This window comes from Pongo pygmaeus, chromosome 1 (assembly GCF_028885625.2).
Source record: "Pongo pygmaeus isolate AG05252 chromosome 1, NHGRI_mPonPyg2-v2.0_pri, whole genome shotgun sequence".
Classification (NCBI taxonomy): Eukaryota; Metazoa; Chordata; class Mammalia; order Primates; family Hominidae; genus Pongo; species Pongo pygmaeus.
In genome coordinates this window covers 144,457,198-144,481,270 of record NC_072373.2, presented here as the reverse complement: position 1 = coordinate 144,481,270, position 24,073 = coordinate 144,457,198, and the positions used below count along the sequence as shown (strand labels likewise).

At 42.1% G+C, this 24,073-nt stretch overlaps 1 protein-coding gene across 1 annotated transcript; it reads left to right on the top strand.

Annotated features, from left to right (window-relative positions):
- The first annotated feature begins 1,408 nt into the window (after positions 1-1,408).
- Positions 1,409-14,774, top strand: LOC134740187 (uncharacterized). Its single transcript, XM_063670336.1, has 4 exons — positions 1,409-1,573; positions 2,023-2,352; positions 13,691-13,878; positions 14,191-14,774. The coding sequence occupies exons 1-3, from the start codon at positions 1,409-1,411 to the stop codon at positions 13,802-13,804; spliced, it is 609 nt and encodes a 202-aa protein (XP_063526406.1). The 3' UTR covers positions 13,805-13,878; positions 14,191-14,774.
- Positions 14,775-24,073: the final 9,299 nt, after the last annotated feature.

The following is a 24,073-nucleotide window of genomic DNA, read 5'->3' as shown; positions in this document are numbered from 1 at the left end:
AAAAAAAAAAGAAAGAAAGTTTAAAAACAAAATTGCTTGGGTCCCTCCACCCTGCCTTTTCACTCTCTATTAGTTTTTATCACACTCTGGGGACTGTTGTGGGGTGGGGGAAGGGGGGAGGGGGCAGGGATAGCATTAGGAGATACACCTAATGCTAAATGGCGAGTTAATGGGTGCAGCACACCAGCATGGCACATGTATACATATGTAACTAATCTGTACATTGTGCACATGTATCCTAAAACCTAAAGTATAATAATAAAAAAATAAATAAATAAAAATTTAAAAAGTGAGTTGGTTTAAAGAAAAAAAAAAAAAGTGGCCTGAGTAACAGTGAAGGTGGAGAAAAAGCAGAAGCAAAGACAGAAGCCCATTCAATCAGGAATACATATGCCCTCACAGGTGAGGAACAGTTGGCCCTATTGTGAAGTCTCCAGGCTGGGGCAAGGAGGGAAGGCATGCCCAGGAAAAGCACGGGTGAACTGGAATAGTTTCTATGCTTATTTCTGAAGGCCCATCAAGGAACTAAGAGAAACTAGAATGTCCTGTTGAGGGAGGATGCAGACTTTTTCCCTCATTGTTTCCTAATGTAGGTTAGAACACAGATGGTCTAGAACACTGAAAAAGATCTTTTGTATTCTATTCAAGATAGATGAATGACAGTACAGTCACAGCCAGTTAGAGCTAGAAGGACCTCATAAGTCACCTAGTCTGACATCTTCATTTTCCAGATCAAAAAATGGGGTGCAGATAGATCTAGCAACTTGATTAAGGTGGCCACAAGCTCTCAGAGTGTGTTTTGCCAACCTCTAGTGGGTATATTGGGGCTGGGGGGTGGGGTGCACAGACAGCATTCCAACAGGTCTGTAGATCTTTCGAAATGCAAGCCAAAATGCACAAAGGTGTGTGCAGAGTACTTCCCTGGTTGACTTCACAAATTATAATAATTATCCAGTCTTCCAAAAGTATTCATCTGGAGTGTAAGCACTTTAAACATGATCTTCTGTTCTCCTAAAGGTGCTGGAGCACAGGAAGGCTAGCCCACTGCCAGCCACATGGAGTGGGAGGATCACGGAGCCTGAAGCTGAGAGGCCACAGTGCTGCATCTGACATATATTACCAACTTGCCATGCAACTTCATCTCATTGACTCCGCATTCCCATTGTTTGGATTGGATCACCTGCAGTTCCCTTGACAACTGAGAGTCTGTACTTTTCTGTATGGTCCAGTGTGATGACAACTGTCTACACAACCAAGTCTGGCCAGCACTGAACACACTCAGCTTCCCCACAGTGCTCCAAGTCTCAAAGCCCAAACTGCAGCCAAATCTTGGCAGAGTGTTGTCCTCTGGTTAGGCCAGAGCACCTTTCTGAAGGACCTTTCTGAACATTTTTAGACCATTCGATGAATGACCCTAAATTCTTGGTGCATAATTGGGACTGCTGCCATCACTCCAGAAACATTTATTAAGCACTTACTGTGTACAGTGCTCAAGACCTGCCATCTTGTTTCCATCTTGACAACAATGATGCACAGTAGGGGTTGTCATTCCCTGTTTCAGAGAAGAGTAAAGGTGAGCCGTGGCCCAGTAACTTGCCCAAGGCCATCCAGCTACTGGGTGGCACAACTGAATTAAATCCTCCACTTTTTGACTCTAACACCCTTGCCTCCCTCCTTAGGGCGCAGGCACACCCAGCCAGGCTGAGAGGCACTCAGGCACTCTCGAACTTCATGTTTGTCATGCATACATATGACTTCCTTCGACTTCTCTGCAAATTTCCACCATATGCATTTCCATAGCAACATTGCAACACAAACACGGTATAATCTTTGTCCACTGCAGTACATAGCTTGAAAGGTTTTTTTGTTTTGTTGTTTTGTTTTAAATAAAAAGGAGCTGCATATGTATACAGCTGATCTAGATCCCATGGCAACAAATAACAGATATAAACTTGGGTTCTTTTGCTTTCCTTTCTCTAAATCTTTTTATTCTTTTCTCTTGTTTGTATGGTAATAGTTTAGAACATCAAAAACTGGGTTGCACCATTTGCGATTAAGCAGGGCCCCAATTCGGTGACCGCTGCGCCGCCAGCCTGGCGCGGGCCGCCTGCAAGACAATGGCCACGACCTGACGCGCGAGCGCCAGCCCCAGCCCGGGAGTCTCGCCGCTGGCGCTTGACGCACGCCGAGACCCGGGGGCCGTGCCCCAGCTTTGTGGAACCTGAGGGCGGCTCGGGTCAGGTCGGTCCCCGCGAGAGGACAGGCGCGACCCGTCCCTCAGGACCGACGGCGTGTGGCTGCCGGGGCATGGGGTGCCCCTCTCGGCCCGGCAGCTCCAGCGAGGGGACGCTGGTAAGTCCCACCCCTGCCATCGCCGCGGGCCTCCTGGGCACGCCCGGCCGCGGGGCGTGCCCGCCCCAGGTTACCCTCCCGGCGACCCTCCGAGGCGGTATTGCTGTCAGACACATTTTACAAATGCAACCCTCCAGCCTAACGAAGGCCAGCACCTGGCCCACGCCCACAGGATGGGAAGGGAGAGTGCAGGGATTAGAATCCAGCACATTTTAAAGATTTTGTTTCACTCTACTTCCCGTGGCTCCTCGCCCCAAGGGCACTGTGGAACTATCTCTGCCCAGGATCACTTATCTGAAGCCGGTGTTATGCTTCCTTCCCGGGCAGTCCCTGGGTGCAGCTTCCCGACGGGCTAGCTTGGGAGGCATTCCCTTCCCTGGCTGATGCAGGAAGGTTGGTTTGTCTGTCTGTGGTCCCTGGTTCTCCCCTCTGATTCTCCCTCTTCCCAGAGCCCCAGCTTTTAAAGGCTTCATATTCCTGACAAATGGAGATCCACTGACATTAAGAAATTCTCAAGCAACTAGGCAACTGGGATTGTGCAGGGGCTTGCCCCTGATCCTATAGTAAAAGGTCCAGCCCTCACTAGCTGAAGGTGAGGAGGAATTTCACTGGGGAAATGTCATTCTTTGTTTCACCGTCATGAATCCAGTGAAACTTATTATCACCAGAAATGCTCCTTGGCTGCTTCCTCGCTGAAATTGTGCTGAGGTATCTGATGGCCCACTGAGGTGGTGGGTAGAAGGTTGGACAGCCAAGTGGTGATAAGAAAACCTACCATTTCGGTAGTACTCACTCGGTGCCAGGTGCTCTGAGCAGCTCTCTATAACACTGCCTCCTCACAAACCCCAAAGGCAGGATTATTATATTATTATATAATCATAATATTAATATGATACTATTAATAATAAATTTATTCTTGCTTACCACGTGAGGGATCCAAAGCTTGAAGAGGTCACCTATCCTGTCTAGATCCCACTTCTGACTCTAGAGCCCGTCCAGGAGTGATTTCCCCATAGAAGGGAAAGGGGGCTGCTCAGTAGAGAAACAGAAATAAGATTGTGCCAGGAGAGATCGCATTATTCCTCAGACTCAAAGGTCGATTTGCACAGCTTTAGGATAGGTAGAGGGAGAAGAGTGGAAACACCCCTATCTCTTTGTCCAAACCCACAGCGAGATCCAAGGCTCAGTCAGGAAGGCTCTTCAGTCAATTGTTTTCTGTTTTCAGAACTAAAGTGGAAATGACCCAGTGAGGAAGGAAAATAAGCACAGAATAAGCATGATCTGCCTTGGTCACACAATTAAAATACATATGCTGCTAAAGGTACACCACTCTTCCACCCACCCCTTCAGAGTGAGAAAGGCCCTTTTTGCCCTGGAAGCCTACTGAAGTATTCTACTGGGGAAGTATTCTACTGAAATATTCTAGTGGGGAAGTCCCTGCCGCTTCTGAAGGAACACTGAAAGAAACCTTATTCCTTAGAGTGCAGTCACCCAAAGGGTTTATTCTAGAAATGCAGAGAGGCATTAGAGATGGTATGTGAACAAAAGCAGGACAGAGGATGCACGCCCAGATGTTGTCTTGGCCAGGTTGCAATTCGAATGATCTAATGTTTTCTGGCTGCTTCTTGCTTTGCTTTTCCAATTTGGTTTGGATATTTGCATTACTGTATTATTTTCCCTGTACAATTGCTGTTGTCTGTACACAATTAGGTCATTTTCACAGTTGGGTGAGGACACACTTCAGAAGTGAGATGAGCTACAGCTGCTAGCAGGCTCCCTCCTGGGATGTGTACTTAGATCCCTTTCTTGTTGGTCCCAAAGACTACCTGTACCCAGGACCTGAAAATTTTAATCTAAGTCATCTAACGAGTGGAAAGAACTACAGCATCCCCTTGTAATGGTAGGTAAGAGACATCTTGTAAGTTTTGGGTTGATTTGCTGATCAATAGTTCCTTGGGCCTAACCCCATATTGTTAAGCTCCAAACAAAAGAAAGGACTGTTTCCCAGTTGCTTGTGGCTTCTTGGTCCATGAAGTTCTGCTGAAATGGACCCTGGGCAAGGAAAAAAAAAAAGGGAAGTTATAGAGGGGAGGAAGGGCAAGCTGCCCCTGGACGTGAGCCCAGAATTTTACAAGCAAGTATAGAAGCTGGCCTTTGAACAAGGACCTTGAAGAGCGAGAAAAAAGGGATCCCAAAGGAACGGAGGCTTATTGTGCAGATGAATACTGATTATGTATGGCCATGTTCACAAAGTACCCTGCAACACCTCAACAGCGTAAAATCTCACTAATACATACCCCACTAATTCAGCCTTCTCAACTATCTGGAATATGTGGCCTTTTGGGTAAAGCCAGGGCTAAAATTCACTTTTGTGCTATCTCCAAAAATGAAGTTGGGCTAAACAAATAGAAAGGACAGGCTGCTATTAAAGTCACTGGGGAAGCCCGTGACTCTTTAAGTTCATAATCAGACATGATAGTATCCAGCTCATTAAATGCCCCATTATGGGTAGGACCATCTCTCTGGCTCAGCTTGTTTCCTATTTGCTTCCTCTCATGGTACCTTAGGTCTGCATCTATGACATTGACCTTGTTTCTCTTCTCCTCTTTTCTCTTTTTTTTTTTTTTTTTTTTTTTTTTTGAGACAGAGTCTTGCTCAGTCACCCAGGCTGGAGCGCAGTGGCGCTATCTCAGCTCACTGCAAGATCCGCCTCCCAGGTTCACACCATTCTCCTGCCTCAGCTTCCTGAGTAGCTGGGACTACAGGCACCTGCCACCACACCTGGCTAATTTTTTTTGTATTTTTAGTAGAGACGGGGTTTCACCATGTTAGCCAGGATGGTCTCGATCTCCTGACCTCGTGATCTACCCACCTCGGCCTCCCAAAGTGCTGGGATTACAGGCGTGAGCCATCACGCCTGGCTCTCTTTTCTCTTTTTATCCAAATTATTCATTCATCATTTATGCAATAGATATTGTGCTCCTTCTATAACTCAAGCATGTGCTAAATGCTGGAGTTACAACAAGTAAATACAGAATGTTTGCTCTCAGGGAGGTCATAGTCTAATGTGGAAAACTGATGATAAAGTGTGATGGACATGGAGACCCACATCCAAGCAAGAAGTGATGCCTGAATGATGAGGCAGCTAAGACTCAGAGAAACTGATGACTTTTTCCAAGTTCTCTCAGTTGGCTGATGACAGGGTTGGAACTGAAGAGATCAGTCAGAACAAAAGCCTGGTCTTCTGCCACTACCTCCTTGAGACTTCCCAGACTCCCACGTTTGGGGGCTTCTCCTCTTGTTCTTTCTATCCAGTTGCACGTAGTTCACACTCACTCTTTTCCTAGCACTGATCTATTCCTACCTCAGTAGAATTCACATTTATCACTAAAGCCAGGAATCTGACCTACCTCCCTCTAAGGACTGATGTGCTGATAAATTGAGCTAATCAATATAAAAGTACTTTAAGAAGTACACTGCAACACAAACCTAAGTCCCAAAACCACAATCTAATTAACATATTAATTTAATCAATGAATCAGTCAAAATATCAATCATGAATCAAGACTAGGTTCTGTGGGAGATGAGGCATGTCTTCATATATAGCATGGCCCCATCCCTAAAGGAATTTATGGATGAGTTGGTGGTAAAAAGTTAAAGAGGAAAGAAAGCAGGCATTTATTGAGTGCCTATCATGTAGTATGCACTGTGCTATCTGCTTTTCCTTATATTATCTCACAATAATCCTCACAACATTTTAGGAGGTAGTCATTATCTTCTTCAATGTTTGGATAGAATGTTTCGATAGACTGCCCTCCCCCAATGCCTCTCTGTTCGAGCACAGCATGGCATAATAGCTAAAAAGCCTTGGATCAGGGCTCAAATTGAATTTGTATCCAGGCACTGCCAATTACTTTCTGTATACTCTGAGGAAATTGCTCAAATTTTCTGCACCTCAGTTATAAAATCAGGAAGATAAGAATAGTACCAATTGTATGCTTTGTTGTAAGGATAAGGTGACCATATATGTTGACGTATTTGCCACAGTGGCTGGTCCACAGTAAGCACTAGATAAAAGTTAAGATATTATTATTACTATCCAGCTCCAATTCCTTTTTATCTGCAAATTCTTCCCAGATCTCCTACCGAAATTAGTCTCTTTTACCTCTGTATCTTCACATCACTATAGGCATGCTTCTCATCATGTTCATATGTGTACCTGATTATTACTGCTTAGCACAGAAAAAATAATAAAGGTAGGCGATTAGATGAATGTCTCCCAGAATGATATCACATGCTCATAGAAGGAAGGAAGTATTGTGTTTCTAGCTATAAGGCAGACAAAATGCCTGGATATTATAGATAAAATATACTATCAAATGCCTAGTCAACTCTCATGTAAATTGGAGAAACCCCCAAGGGGACACACACACACACACACACACACACACACACACACATACAAACACACACGAGGGATTGGAATACAGCACGGTAAACAGGCACTAAAGCTACTGCTGCTCTGGAAAGTCTATTTTATTAACTTTGAGGCTCAGTTTAAAGGACATTATGGAGAACAGGAGACAAGGCTTAGTACCTTCAAAAAATGGAGAGTTGGAACTGAGACCCCTGCATAAAAGTGAGACTCACAAAGAAATATGTACTCAGTGAAAGGGTAGACTAGGAAAAAAAAAAAAAAAAAAAAAGAGGAAAAAAGGAAACCTGCTTATCTGCAATAAAGAAAAATAGGGAAATATGTCGGCCTCAGCCTGGGCTCATAAGATGTTAAAATCACAGATACACCTCCCTAACCACAGGTTCGGGGTTTGAATTTATACTACCTACATGATCTTGGAAGTCTCAGTTGAAAAAATTAGTTTAAATTGGCCTCAGGTTGATACCACCCCCAGGGTACCTGGCAGGCTGTCCCCTGGAGGGACAGCCACACAGGCCTCATAGGAGTGTAACAAACAAAGCCCCACTGAACATGAGATCACAATCTGAAATTACAAACCACACTAGGAAACAAGCTACCATGAGTGAGAGCCAGCAGAAACCACAATGAACAGAATTAGACTTTACATAACAGTTATTCTATATAAATTGTTTTAAATTTAAAAGAAATATAAGAGAAAGACGAATATGGAACAGGAATAAATAACATATAAAAAGACCAAGGAGAATGAAGAAAGAACCAAATACTACTTACAGAAATCAAAATATACAATCATCAAAGTTAGAAACACAGTGAATGAGTGTAAGTAGAGAAGACACAAGTAAAGAGAATTAAGGAACTGGAAGATAAATGTGAAGAAATTACCCAGCAAAAGGGCAGGGGCACAAATAAATGAGAAACATGAGATGTTAGGGGGACAGGAAGAAAAAACCCAATGTGAAAAAGGCAATATTTAGAGATAATGTTTCCAGAATTAAGGATAAGAAGCTGATTAGTTTGAACTTTGAAACTAGAGCACCTGGCAAGTGCCTGTTAGATGCCTAATAAATGTTCTTTGAGTTGGATTGACACAAGTCCTCTAGCATTTGCTTGTCCTTTACTTCATATATTTATTCATTTTAAAAAATATTCAGTAGAAATACAGAGGTGAACAAAACAAAGTTCTTCTTTGAGTTTGTGTTCTGGACAAAAATGACAAATAATAAACAAATCAACAAATTAAAATGAGATACTTTTGAATTATAAGAAGAGCTATGAAGGAAATAAAAGGGCTACTTAATAGCAATATTGGGAATAGGATTTCACTGAAGAAGTGAGACCTCAGTAAGAAGTGAAGTGAAAGTATTCCAAGTGAAGATACAGCACATACCAAGGCCCTGAGTGAGAAATCACTTGGTGTTTTTGAGAAAAAGATGTCAATGGGTCTGGGCTGAGTGAGTGACATGGAGAGTGATATAAGATGTGGCTGGGGAGAGGTATAAGTTGTGGTTTGAGAGGTAGGCAAGAACAATGGGATTTTTTTTTTTTTTTAAAATAAATTTGAGAGCAACAGGAAGTCATTGGAGAGTTTCAGGCACAGGAGTGATGTGCTCTGTCACCCTGGCTACTCTGGAAATAGAATGTAGTGGGGGCAAGAATGGAAGCAGGGAGCCTAGTTAGTAACTTCAGTTGTCCATGCAAGAGACAACAGCAGCTTGGGCTAGAGTGATAGCCATGAGTATGGAGAGAAGTGTATGGATTTAGATATGTTTTGAAAATAGAAACATTGTATTTGATGGAGACAACAGAAAAGATGAAGAAAAGGGAAGGAGGGATCAAGTATCATTCCTGTTTTCTGGATTGAGCAGCTGGGCAAACAGTGGTGCCATTTTCCAAGATGAAGAATAGAAGAGTAACGCTTGGGTAGGGGTGGGATGGGAACATGAAATAGGAGTCCTGTTCTGGACATGTTAAGCTCAAGATGCCCATTAGATGTTCAAGTAGACAGCTGTATATGAGAATATGGATGACCTCAGGAAAATGAGCCCTAAACCAAGGAATGCTCATATTTTGAGACATGTGTTTCCTTCAAGATCTACCTGTGTCATAGGCTTGAACAGGGGTATGTGTAGGGGACTGAGCACTTCCAGCTACAGATTCTCTGGGAAAACAGCCAGTGTAGCTCTTGAGTTCAAGAAACACTGCCTGTACCCCTGCTCAACTTAGAAGTGGAGCCTACGTTCTTCCAGGCCTGCCTAACCCTGATGCTTTTGGTAGCTGATGTAGTTTTAAGCCAATGTGCTTTCTAAGGGATGCCAAAAGAATGAGTACAGAAAATGACTTGGTGACAAACCCAGGCAGCTCTTCTGTGGGGAAGGGTGGAGGAGTCCTCATGCAATCTGGCTCCCACCCATTCCCACCCACCAGCTGAGGGCATTGTATCCAAGAGATCCAAGGGAGTAGAGTCAAGAAGATGACGCATCAGGAGGTACAAAGAAAAAGGAGATCCCAGATGAGGTAATGACCAAAAAATGCCATAACCCATTACATAAGTGAAAGTGAAACCTGAGGAACAAATAAACAAAGGGTATCAGATTGATGTAAAAATACAAGAAGCTCACTCTGTGGTTGCTGACATACATCATTGTGGAAACAAAATCATGTCCAAAATGACTATGGTTAAACTTGGAACCACATGACAGGAGTTTTAGGAAGTTCCAAAAGAATCAAAAATAACTTGAACAAACTAGCATTCTTCCCTGGGCTTATGGCTTTGAGAAGGGACAAGCGCCCCTCTGGAGAGATGAACAACAGTCCACAGGAGACCAAGTGGCTCAAGGGAGTTCATGTGAAAGAAGGAAACTACTGTCTTCGGAATGTATTGGAAAGTTGTCTGACACCTGATATTAGTCAGGATTCAGCTCTCAAGCCCATTAGATTACAGGAGGATAGTTGTTGTTGTTGTTGTTTTCTCAGCTGAATATATATATTCAGACCCACTGCAATTTCTCTCCTTTCATTCCTCAAGAAAACCAAGAATGTGGCCAGGCATGGTTGTTCACGACTGTAATTCCTACTTTAGGAGGCTGTGGGTGGATCACTTGAGTCCAGGAGTTCGAGACCAGCCTGGCCAACATGGTGAAAACCTGTCTCTACTAAAAATACAAAAAATTAGTAGCAATAGTAGTAGTTCCCGTTACCTGGGAGGCTGAGGCACAAGAATCACTTGAACCTGGGAGGTGGAGGTTGCAGTGAGCCAAGATCACGCCACTGTACTCCAGCCTGGGTGACGAAGTGAGAGTCTGTCTCAAAAACAAAACACAAAACCCAAAAAACTAAGAATGTTACTTTACACTTGTACCTAATAATGCACTTTGCATTGGTCACTAGGAAACTCAGAACCAAATTTGTGGACTATCCTTAATGTACTAAGTACATAAAACTTTAGGTAGCATATATCTTGTGTGTTAACCTCACTACTGGCTTAATCTTATTTCTATACCCTATTTTTCTCTTATCCCCATTTTCTTTTCTTAAAAAATAGTGTATTGGACATATCATGTGTTTTGAAACAAAGTAGAATATAAATAAATAAATAAGTCGACTTTCTGTCCAAACAAGGCAGCATGAAAAGCAGGAACTTGGTGGTGGTATGACGTTTCAATGAACCAAAGAGGCTCTGATTACTGTCTGTAGACACCCACGGCACAATTATTAAGTTCATTAGACAGAGAGGAATCTGGATTCAGCTGTGACAGGACAGCAAATTAAATATTCATGGACAAAAGGAGGAGGCATTCAAGGTAAGATGTGCAGAGCCAACAAAAACAATCAAATGTGTAATTCTAACTCCTGTATGGGTTGATTTCCATGTGGGCCAGGGAAGCCTTCCAGGACAAGCTCCTTTGGCCTGCCTGGGTGGTTACCTCTTACAGAAACTCAGCTGTGTCTTGGGCATGGCTGGTCTGTCAGCTTTTACCCATGGGGAATAGCCAAACTCTTGTCTAGATGAGTGGGTTAAAAACCACCTCTGATCTCTGGAAAGGTTACTTTGCCTACTTTCTGATCATTTATTTACATTTTCATAGTCTTCATTATTTATTTATTTATTTTTTTACAATTACAAAAATAATTAAAAAAATAAAACTACAGCAGTAATATAAAGGCAATAACAATTCAAATAATATCAAAATACATAAAATATAAAATCAAGCTTCCCTTTCTTTCCTTCTATTCTTCCATTCCATTGCTCCTCTCCCATTCCTCACGAGTAACCACTGGCACTTGTTCAGTATGAATCCTTCTGGATCTTTCCTATGCACATTTAGACATATTTACACATACACATGCCATAAAAAGTCTGTGTATAGCTTTGTTTTTTAAAAAAGAATTTTTCTACTCACATTATTCTGTAACTTGCTTTTTGTAACTAATATATTGTGGATTCTACTTATATACAGACCAACCAAACTCTTTTTAATGGCTGCAGAGTGAATCATGAAATCATAGTAAAAATATACATTAATGTATTCAGCCTAGTAAGTAGCATTTACATTGTTTCTAATATTTTGATAGTATAAATTAATACTGCATCAGATTCTTATGCCTGTGTCCTTTGGCTCTTATTTCTAACAGTAGAACAGCTGAGTTAAAGAGTATACATGTTGAATTTTGATAGGCACTGCCACATTGCCTTCCAGAAAGATTGACCAATTACCGTTCTACCAACAAAGAGTGTCCTTTGTTCACATTCTCACCAACAGTAGACACTGTCAGTGTTTTTAATTTTGACAGAACTGATTGGCAAGAGCATGCTACTTATTTTGATTTATAGTTACCTGATCAGTAGTAAGATTGAGCTCATTTTCAGTCTCTCCTTTTACTATGGCTACAATAAAAGAGCTGAAAGTGTGGTTTTTGGTTTATTTCTTTTAGATATAAATGACCAATCCAAATAGTGATATTTTGAACTACTAATTTCTAAGAAGATTCACATTGGAATGTTATGTATCTCCATATTAGCAAAATCAGTCATAATTGAACTCCCAAAGTCAAATTACATCTGATGTTTATTCTGGGATTCATAATAGTTTTTGGCCAAAAGTATTGAAAGATGCCAGAACTATATTCTTTTTTTACTTTTGTTTCCTTTATTTCTTCTTAAAAAAACACAAAAAACAAACCTAGGATACATGTGCAGAACATGCAGGTTTGTTACATAGGTATATGAGTGCCATTGTGGTTTGCTGCACCTATTGACCCGTCCTCTAAGTTCCCTCCCCTGACTCCCCACCTCCATACAGGCCCTGGTATGTGTTGGCCAGAACTATATTCTGTTGATTTTGTACCAAATTTATCACGCCAGGAGTTGCAAGTAACAGAAAGAACTGTGACCAAACTATGGAAAAAGAAATTTATTAGGAGACTATTCGGAGTCCATTGTTGTGCTAATTAATGGGTGACTGGTCACCAGGAACCACTGCCGCAGTCTCATAGCAGGCATGGTATGGCTGGTAGGTCACCTCCACACAGCAAATGTTTTAAGTTTCTTGGTCTCTGTGCTCAAGAGTTTAATTCTAGGGGGAAAGCATTTGATTGGCCTAATGTGGGCCTCAAGGGAAGGAAGGCTTTTAATGACAGCCCCCAAAGACTAAATCCAATGGGAAAGAGATCTTCCTTTAAAAGGAAATTGGGGTATTGTTAGGACGTGAAATGGATGCTGGTCAGAAAAAACAAAACAAAACAAAACAAATTATCCCTACACTAAACTTACCAATTGCCTTTTCTTCTCTTTACCTTGTAAACCTGTCAGTGCCCATAGTCACTGTAGACAACCTCACAGGCAACATGCTGCCCACACCCAGAATACGAGCCCATGGGGCAGAATAATGGAGACCGTCCCATTCCTTACAGTTTGTATAATGCTTGCTCAAGTATATTGAACTCTGCCAGTCCTGGAATCAAAACATTTTAGTCTTAGAACAAGAACTGAGAGGTTTTCATATTGACTTTCACTCATTCTCCATTCTCCTTAATTCTCCTCAAATGCATAGAAATCCTGTGTTTCATGTATTCACTGATTCTTCTATGCAACCACTATTTATGGAGGGCAACCTTGTGCTAGACATTGCTCTAGGTGCTGAGGAAACAGCAGTGAAGTGGAAAGACATATCTGCCCTGGTGAGGCTGGAAGGAGCAAGCAAGGCTGGAGCTGGACTTTAGATCTTATCTGAAAAGCAATAGGAAACCACTCAAAGCTTTTGGGCAGGCAAGAAACATGATCAGATCATATTTTAGACGCATTATGCAAACTGTTATATAGAGAATGTACTGCAAGGAGAAATGAACCAGGCCAAGAGGCCAGTCAGAGGACCAGTGTAGTAGCTAGATGAAAAAAAAAAGATGGTAGCCTGGACTAGTTTGGTGGCCAAAGAGATAAAGAGATGTGGTCAGAATGAAGAGATATTTCTGAGGTAAAATGAATGGGGTGGGGTAGGGGGAGTGGTGGTAGTATAGGAAAGAAAAGAGTCAAAGATAACTGATTTTTCTGGCATGAGTGACCAAGTAAATGGTGACTACGATGGGTAACCCAGGAGGCCTTGGCTAGAGGGCAAGCAGAGTAAAGGATGAATTACCTTTGGGTCAGTCTGAGCACATGTGCAATTCTCATGTCAAGTATGGATTAGAGTGTCTAAATCCGAAGCTCAGGAGAGAGATCCAGCATGTGGCTACAAGGCCAAGGAGTTAGAAGACACTGCCCAAGGGGAGTACAGATTGAACAGAAGGGGATATCAACACTGGACTTACATATTTTAAATGAAGAAACTCCGGAATATTTTGCCTCAAAAACTGTGACTTCTGTATTCCACGGACCACTACATTAATTTTTCTCTTCTATTGCAGCTTTTTATAGTCTTCAACAACAACCAGTCCCTACATTTAAGAAGGTTAATAACTGAGACAACCTTCCTGGTGGATCCATCATTTGGCCCAGCTTGTAGAAAGATTCCCAACTAGCTCTAATTAGTTCCATCTTATTTGGAGGCAGAGGTATTCCTCATCATACCCATATCCTCACATAAATTGTCCAGGTAAGTTGCCCACCTTTATTTCAAGGGCTTAGAGATATGCAGGGCCACTGGACCCAGGACTGCACAGGGTATGGGGTGGTGATGGTAGTAAGGTGGAGCTTACCTTTAAAGACAGCCCAGCTCTGACTGAGTCCCTTCTACTCTATTCCTTAGTTCTCATGGCAGATTTAAGGACCCCACTCCCTCCACCCAGTCCTCTCTGGTCCCACTTGCCCCTCTCCTGGCTGTCTTCCTTATCCTAGGGCTAAATTATCCAGTCATTGGATATGGAAAGATTGTACTTTGAGTCTTTGTTTCTGTTTCCATCTGAAGTGCCCTAGGTACCAGGGAGAAAGAAGACGAGGAAAGACATATACCAGAAGCACATTAATAGGCTGCTGAAAAACTCTGCCGCACTTTCAGATGACAGGTCACCTACAGACAAATGATTCAAGGATCAACCAAGTTCTGAAAGTTTTCTTTTCTTTTTTTTTTTTTTTTTTGGGATAGAGTCTCGCTGTGTCACCCAGGCTGGAGTGCAGTGGTGTGATCTCAGCTCACTGCAACCTCTGCCTCCGGGGTTCAAGAGATTCTCCTGCCTCAGCCTCCCAAGTAGCTGGGATTACAGGTGTCTGCCACCATGCCCGGCTAATTATTTTTTGTGTTTTTAGTAGAAACGGGGTTTCACTATGTTGGCTAGGCTGGTCTTGAACTCCTGACCTCGTGATCCACTCGCCTCGGCCTCCCAAAGTGCTGGGATACAGGTGTGAGCCACCACGCCTGGCCAGTTCTTAATACTGCCAGGAGTGCTTTAGAAGGCTGGGAATATGGGGTGAAAGATTAGACATCCAAGCTGTTGAAAACCACACAGTTTCAGTAAATATATGCACAATTTGAAAAATATATTTGCAAAAATCTAGGTGTCTCCGGTCTAGTCCTTCCTATTAATCAAATAAATTACTGAGCTTCATGGCCCAGTCTATGATCCTAGTTCTGACCGCTGCTGCCCATAAAGGCCTCAATGAATTCCTCTCTGAGATTCCAGACTTCCTTGGCTGGCGACTTGTTCCTCTTGGGACAGCTTTTTCCTGAGCTGAGCAGCCTGGCCCCCAGCTGTGCAGGGCCCTCTCTCCGGTGAGAGGAAACGCTTTCAGCTTAGTCTGTTAACACAAACATTCAAAAGCAAACATTCAAAAGCCACAGATCATGTTCGCATAAATAAAATAGGATTGAGAAAAGCTTTGCCCCAAGAAACCAAAGGGGTGTTTAAAAAACAGCTCTTGCTTTCCAAGTAGGCAGGCAGCAAAGCCACAGCAATTCCAAAGGTTTGTGTGCTTGGTAGAGCTGGGTGGCTGCAGCCACAGGCCTTTGAAGAGGAAATGCCATCCCTGGTACAGGCAGGCGGCCAGCCCATGAGTCCTGAAAGTACCAGAGAGAAGCAGAAAGCAGGGGAGCACAGTTAGGAAGTGAAAAGGGAGAGGAAGGCACTAAGGAGATAAATGAGGAGATTCTTCTCATCTAGAGTTCCCACCCCAGACCTAAGAGCCACAGGACAGAGCAACTCACTGTGCCTGACAGAGCTGGGGCCTGGTGAGTCCTAGGTGGCGGGCACAGCCCAGAGTGACTAAGGCTGTGAGGAGGGGTGTGCGCCCTCACTGAGGGGTGGAGAGGGGTGGTGGTGTCTGGGCTGGGAGATGCCTTTGCTTTGAAAGCTTTGGAGGAAATTAACTTTAAAAGGTACCTCCCTGTCTCCCAGAGTTATTAAAAGAAAGGAGGGAGCAAAGAAGAAATGGAAAAATGGTAATACCTCAGGAAGGGCTGTGTGATCCCAACTGGAGGAAATGGGAGGCAGATAAAGTGACGAATGTGCAACCTCTCCTAAGGGAGGAAGAGCTCTGAATGTGACCTTGTGCAAATGGGGAAAAAAAAAAACAAAAAAACAACCCAACAACAGCCAGTGTGACTAACAAGAAAACACACACACAAGCAAACACACACACATACAAGCCCTTTGAAGATCTAGAAGTGAGTGACTAATTAAATAGCCTAAAAACTTCCAAGTGTATAAAGTTTCTGTCAGTACTCCTGTTTCAATAAAGCAGCAGTGAAAGCCCATGGAATGGCAGGAGTGGATGAGTTACTGTAAATCATGGGGTCACCAGAAGGTATAAATCTGGGAGTCTTTGAGAGTCATTATAGTTTGGGCTCATAGATAGATATCTAGGCATTGATTGCTCTTTCATCGATAAAGAAAACAAAGTACCGGATCTAAAAATTCTTCTTAAAAAAGGGAATTCAACTGAAGCTACATATTTCATGGAGCATGAAGCCAGGTGTTTTCCTGCATGTTAAAAAATAAGTATTTAATTAAAAAAAAAAGACCTCTTGCCTGACCATAACCAGATCGGGCAAGGCCACCTTGCCTATGAAGGCTAGAGTGTCCGTTATGACTTTGCATGTGTTGGTTTGCGCAGTTTCTGTTCTGAGGTATGTCAGTGAGGATACTCAGTGGTGTTGTCAGGACAAGGTTAGGACACTGTATTTAAAAGTTGAATAATTTCCTAAATGTCTTTTAATCTCTCCTTGATCCATATTAAGCTCACTAATATTTTCAATCTATATCAATCTCTTGAGTACTAGATTCCATAAGGTTACTGCTTCATTCATTTTCTACATTTTTATGTGTCCTGAAGTTACTTTAGCTATATTTCTAGAGAAGCCCTCACGCTCTACCATTCTCAGATTTAATAAATTGGCTGATAGAAACAAGATCCCCCCCAAAATCTCAACAGACTGGAATGATGAAATAAAAAGGATTAAGAATAAATTAGGAATTGTGAACTGAAGTTCAATAATCAGCCAGCTAACTATGGAATGATGGTAAAAAAAGATGGATGCTGCCACTCAACGGTCAACCATGGGATGTGGTGATCTCAGGCTGCTTTAATGGAAACATAAGGTCCAGGACAAATGGTGGATAGCGCCAGCTTAATTCTAACTTTCAAATATAATAAGTTCTGTTCCAGACACAAAGCTTTAAATGGTACAAGGACATTTGAATATTACATCAAAAAAGAATGATAAGAACATGAAGTGATTAAAAACCACAGTCCAGGCCGGGCGCGGTGGCTCACGCCTGTAATCCCAGCACTTTGGGAGGCCAAGGTAGGCAGATCACAAGATCAGGAGTTCGAGACCAGCCTGGCCAACATAGTGAAACCCCTTCTCTACTAAAAATACAAAAATTAGCTGGGTGTGGTGGTGCACACCTGTAGTTCCAGCTTCTTGGGAGGCTCAGGCAGGGGAATCGCTTGAACCTGGGGGGCAGAGGTTGCAGTGAGCCAAGATCATGCCACTGCACTCCAGCTTGGGCGACAGAGTGAGACATTGTCTCAAAACAACAACAAACAACAACAACAACAACAACAAAAACCAACCAAACAAAAAAAAACCCCAGTCCATGAAAATAGACTATATGTCTGTGTGCATGTGTGTGTGTTTCTGTAGGGAGAGGTGGAGAGGGTAGAGTAACTGTCCTGACACATTTGAAGGTGAGGAGTGGCTTCAGCGGGAAGAACTAGAAACAAATGAAAAGAAATTTCAAGGAGCTCAGTATAAGGGGAAACTTTTCTAACTATCAGAACTGCCAAAATGGAATGTACTGCCTCAAATGATAAGTTTCCCATCATTGCGGGTATTGAAGTAGAGGCTGGATAACCACTTGAGAGAGATGCTTTGGAGAGAATTGTGACACTGAAGTCGTGGAAGGGTGGGGAGGTGACTTCATGATCTCTAGGGTCCCTTCCAGTTATAAGATTCCATATTTAATATCCTCACCCTTCATTCACCAACTGGACAATCCCTAAAAAAGCCATTTATCTCTTTAAGCTTTAATATTCTTTTCAATAAAAACATTACCTGCGACTTCACAGGTTTGATCCTTTCAATAAAAGTCAAAACCTGTGACTTCACAGGTTTGATGTGAAATACTAGTTATATTCTTCTAGGACTCATAATAATAATATTTATTAAAATAAAAAGTGTTCATGAAGCACCTAAAAATCAATTTGCCTATCCCCGAGGCACATTGCGAGGCCCTGACTAGTTGATCTTTATGGTTCTTTTGGTTCTAAGAGTCTACAGATCCTGTGGTTCTGCAGATTTCAATTATAGAAGACAGGACTTTGGAAAACATGAAAAGACCACTTAAAAGAGGTGCTCATTTGAATTTCCTCACATCATCTATATCACGTGGGAAACTTTGTTGTTGTTGCAAATGAGAGAAGAGCATTCCAGAATGACTACAAAATAAGAGGAAAATGTTGTTATTAGGATCCATCTCTCAGGCTCTGCTTCTAGGTTGATTTTCAGGCTAGCTCTCCCTGTGGCACCAAAAATAATTACAGTAGTTCTAAAGCTCACGTCCCTCCATATAAGTAAGCCCAATGAAGAAAAGGTTGAGTTCTAGCATTTCTAGCAAAAATCTAAAGCTCTCTTTGGTATGGATTTACATTTCCATCCCTGAATCCATTACTGTGGCTAAGAAGACAGAATGGAAAGGGGGGTATCAATCCAACCAAACAATATAGTTGAGAATGAGTGGAAGTGGTTCTCAAAAGAAATTTTGAATACCAGATAGAAGGAGCAGGCAGTGGTGAACAACAGTCTAGCCTTTGGCTGCCTAACATCAATCTGTAACTTCCACACATACAACAGTCACATTCCTTCCCCAAAGGGAAATAATATGAAATCTCATCTGGTTACTGAAGCTAGATCCAAGTCCAGTATTTCTATGTTGATGTGTAAATCATGTCAAGTGATTCTTTGTGGTTCAGTGATATGTGGGTAAATAATTTTAACCACACCCTATATATAATGAGAGAGAGAAGACAGAATTGCAATAAAAATTCCTAATTGCAAAGAGAAGAATGTGAAACATCCAGTGGCCATCAGTCCTTGTACATACTACAGTCTTTGTGGACATAAATGGCCAAGACTTGCGTTTTGCAGTGACATGAAGAACTGGGGCTGTCTTGCTTTCACTCTCCTAGAGGACCTCCCTTGTCTACTATTATTTCTGTGTGACAGCCTCTTCAGAGGGCTGCACAGCTTCAGCAGCCCACTGCTTGTTGGTGTAAATGGAGGTATATGTATGATGGGGGCTAGGACTCTGAGGACTGATTTAGGGGTTGGGCAATCATGGAGTATCATTTTCAGAGTTGAGGGTTTCTCTGTGACAGAAATCCCTCATGATTTTAGTTGGCTCCCATCTATACATTTCTGGTTGTGATGGTTAATTTTATGTATCAACTTGACTAGGCCACAAGGTGCCCAAGTATTTGGTCAAGCATTATTCTGGGATTTCTGTGAGAGTACTTTTGGAAGATATTAGGATTTAAATTGAAAGACTGAGTGAAGCAGATTGCCTTCCCTAACATAGGTGGGCCTCATTCAAACTGTTCAAGATCCATATAGAATAAAAATGCAGACCATCTTCTCAAGTGAGAGGATTCTTCCTTCCTGACAGTCTTTGAACAGAAACATCAGCTCTCAAGGGTCTCCAGCTTGCCAATAAACCCTCATCTTGGGACGTGGTAGCCTCCATAATTGTATGAGCCAATTCCTTATAATCAATCTCTTTCTCTCCATATATATAAATCTTATTGGTTCTGTTTTTCTGGAGAACCCCAACCAACACTGGTCAATTTGATGGGCTGGTAATAAAAGTTAGAGATCTACTTGATTTTATTTTAAAATTATTATCTACAATACAGGTTTCAGATGGCTATTAATTAATGGCTCCATAGTGGCCTCTGTTTCAGGTCAATACAAAACAAAAAGCTGGAGAGGGGAGGAACAGCTGCTTTCCCTTTGCTGGAAGGCTACACGCCAGCTGCATCTTTTCAAGGGGCATGGATGTCCCATTTGACAGGGTAGAAGGGTATAACAAGAGGATTATAGAAGAGACCTGGGGGAAATCACACTTATCCCAGGGGCCCATCTTGCCTTACTGCACTTCTCCCTTCTCCCTCTTTTACTCAAATTAACTTAACTTTAGGAAGGAATATGGCTTTTCCATCCAGTCAAAGATTCAGATCACTGCTCTCAGTCAACTTGGATTGTAGGATACAGGAAGAAAGTGCTTCTCGTAGCAAACTCGATTTCATTCTTTTTTGGATTTTAAAGGCTTCAGTTTCAAAGTAAACCAGTCTCTTGCAAGATTTACAAAGGCTTCATACTGTAACCAATATGTTCCTACGGTTTGAATGTTTTGTCCAAGTCCCTTAGTGTTGCAGCCTAGGAGGCATATGGGTTGAAGGCACTAATATACATTAGACAGTAGAATAACCAACCATTATACTGCTACAAAATAACAACTGCCAATGGCCAACTGTGGTAAAGACTATTACTTGTCCTACAATAAGCATTTAATACTCCCCCTTAGTAAGAAGATCCACATTTTTTAGTTAGGCACATTGCTATGCAGAATAGAGTTCCTTCCATTCCCTTGCAAGTAAGTGTGGCCACAAGGCCAAGTTCTACAAATGGGATGTAAAGAGAAATGCTGGGTGCAACTTCCAGAAAGTGTTCTTACTAATGTTCTAGTCTAAGATACATAGGTTCTCTTTACTATCTTGATTTAGCCATTTCTATAATCCAGAGACTGCCACTTGCAACACTTTATTTCCTGATGTCAAGGTCTGATATAGTTCACAAAAAACCCCAACTTGCCCTAACTTAACAACAACAAAAAAGAAATGTATTAATGTAAGTGAACACTCCATAGGGATAGATGGCTTGGCTTAATCTGGACCCAATCAGCTTCCTCTGAATTGTCACCAGTCTTAGGCTGGCTCTCCTCACAGTAGTAAAAACAAGCTAACCCACTTTTAGCCTTACATCTTTATAGCAGAGTAGAGTCTATGCCTGTTCACTATGTTTTTATGGTTCCCACAGATTGCACCAGCTTAGGTCACCTGCAGTTTTGAGCCAAACATATGATCACAGGAATGGCATACTCTGATCAGTTTAGCTGATGAAAACCCATCCAGGAGCTAGGGTGGGCTCAATCCCACCCAAAGCAAATGGCTGAGAACAGCCTGGGGGAACTCAAGGTATTGTTACCAGAAACAAGGGGGATGCATGTTGGGTAGCAAACAAGAGATTTTTACCATATACTTTAATGTAAGTTAGACTTTGTACCATCACTTGGCCTAAGCTTTATAGATTCATTACTATTCTCTGGAGAAATAAAAATTAAATTGTAAGAGAGTACAGAATATTATAAAGTATTTTTGGGTGAGCTAAGTTATAGGATTTTAAATAAAGTACTTTTTGATGGGCTAAAGTAGCTAAGAATTAACTTGTTTTCCATCACATTCATCAGGAACATATATATTGGTCAGGGGAAAGGAGAATTTGATAGCTTAAAAAATAAAACATCAAACCAATCCTTACAGATGCTCTCCTTGCCACTTAGAAAAGTGAGAAAGAACATCTGGATCGTTCTCTCCCTTTGGTCCACACACAGGTCAGCCGCAAACAGTAGCTTCCTTCTTACAGAGTCCATCATCTGAAAGACGGATGCCCACTCTCACTTGGCTTTCCTCATCACCTCAAGCTTTCCATTTCCAGTGCTTGGAAGTTTTGTTTGTGAGGGTCCAAAAGTGGCAGAAACTATTTACAGGCTTCCAAACTGCATTAGCTACAGAGGCCAAGGATGTTGGCTGAACAACTGACCAACCTTTCCAGGGAAAGATCTGAAGCAGAGAATTTGAAAAACACCTTCCAATCTGTCAGGAACATGGAAAAAGTTGCTGTCTCTTTTTTGTTGGCAAAAGCCCTAAAAGCACAGCATCACAGCATCTGGTTAACCAACCACCAATACTTCAAGACACAGAGATTAGCCTCTACTGTTTTTCTTTAGGAACACAGAACGGCACAGTCAAGTGTAGGACCACAGGGCTCTAGGAAAAATCAGAAGTTATTGGGCTTTAGGGACTGTCTTTGCACCACAGATTCATACCATATGGACTTTAACTAGAATCAACTGTTGAAGAAGCCAAAAGAAATCATGATACCAAGAGGTGGTGTGTGACAATCTCTTCTCACAGTAAAAATAACCCAGAGTGCTTAGCAGAAACTTGGGACAAGTAAAATTTTCTGAAATAAAAAATCAAACCATTACTTGATAGTCTCTGTACTACCTGAGGGAGACAGGCAACTTCCTTTTTAAACAATTACATGGCCCAGTTTACTTCTCCTTTGTTGTACAGTTCAGAGCATGAACACTTGCTTCTATCCCATGAACTTAAGGCTCATATTTTTCAAGGCCTTTCATTTGTCTGCTTTGGTGTTTTCATGGATGTTCTCCAACCACTCCATTTCCATTTATGAGGGTATGCCCAAGATTTCCAACAGGTCTTATTTCCAATAAGAAATTATACTTCTCATGTGGTTATCGTAACTCACCCCCTCCGAGCTAGACTCCCTAAATTTGTCCTGCCCAACAACTACAGGTGAATTCACCAGCATGCCAAACACATGTTCCTACTGCAGCTCAATATAATGTCAACGTGATAGTCATTAACAGTGGTCTTTGCATCCTCATGTCCTTTCCATGTGGGCCCCCTTCACCAGGTAATCCTGGATAGCTATGTTACCTGAGGTCTGCTGCAACAGCTTTGAGGAGTACTCAATTCAGCAGTGCACAATGGACAATGAAACAAACTTGATACTAATATCCTGGAACCCACTGAAAGACACTCGTGTTAGCATTACCAGTTGGTTTCAAACTAATTGAAGTAAGTGATTGAAGCTGTTATGCCCAAACCAGCAAAGTATGTAAAATGCATAAAGGATTCAAGACAGGAGCTAAACATGCTAGGACAAATAGCCTGCTGTCCACCACTGAAGAGAAAAGCCTCTAAGAAAAGCAACTTCACAAATTATGAAGAAACCACCCTTTTACAAAAAGTTAGAATATTAAAATAATTATTTCAATTTTAAATGGCAGTAAACTATGGCATCCACTCAAATTATCACAAAAACAATATGAATTCAGGATGGCCTAATGACTGGGATAGAGCCCATCCATGAGGCCATGCAGCCTAATGATTAAGGTCTTGATATGGTTTGGATCCGTCTCCCTACCAAATCTCATGTCGAGATGTAATCCTAATGATGGAGGTGGGGCTTAGTGGTAGGTGATTGGATCATGGGAGTGGTCTTTCATGAATGGTTTAGTGCCATCTCTTGGGGCTGTTCTCATGACAGTGAATCTCATAAGATCTGGTTGTTTAAAAGCGTGCAGCACCCCCACCCCCAGCACCCCTTGCTCCTGCTCTGGCCACGCAAGATAAGCCTGCTTCCCTTTCGCCTTCTGCCATGATTGAAAGTTTCCTGAGGCCTACCCAGAGGCCAAGCAGATGTCAGCATCATGCTTCCTGTACAGGCTGTGGAACTGTGAGCTAATTACACCTCTTTTCTTTATAAATTACCCAGTCTCAGGTATCTCCTTATTAGGTATTTCTTTATGACCCCTGAAGCCCAATTTACCTAGGCTTAAATCCTGGCTTACTGATTACTTTCCATGTGACCTTGAACACATACTTTAATCATTTTGGACCTGTTTCTTTACCCATATAAAATGGGTATGATGGTATTGTACCTAGTTGACTCTAGAGCTCCCAATTTAACATCTTTAAAATCTTTGGAGTCTTAAAATTGCTGTTGGTCAGTCCACAGTTATGACATAGTTGACATTGCTTGGGCCTATGTGGAGAACTGGTGGCTATTTCTGGTGGCGCAACTGGACAACTCCAACTCTTCAAAATTTCAGTCCACAAACCTTGTCCTGATGGCTGACCTAAACGCTTCTATTAATACCATCTGACCAAGGAAACACCAGCATCAGGACTTGCTAAATGGATGTCAATAACTTTGAATAAAATCTCAAGAGACAGTGGTGGAACACTTCATTGAGAACTGCAGCACTGGATAACATCAGCAAGACGGCGGAATGGAGGTCCCTGGCTCTAGTCTCCCATGCCAAAATCCTGATTAGTAACTATTCAGACAAGATTGCCTTTATGAAAATCCCAGAACCTGAGGGTGAAGATGAAGCACCTTCCTGGAGTACAAAAATCAAGAAAACAGAGCATTAGAAGAATAAGAGGAGTAATTTTACTTTGACAACACTGCCCCTCTCCCAGGC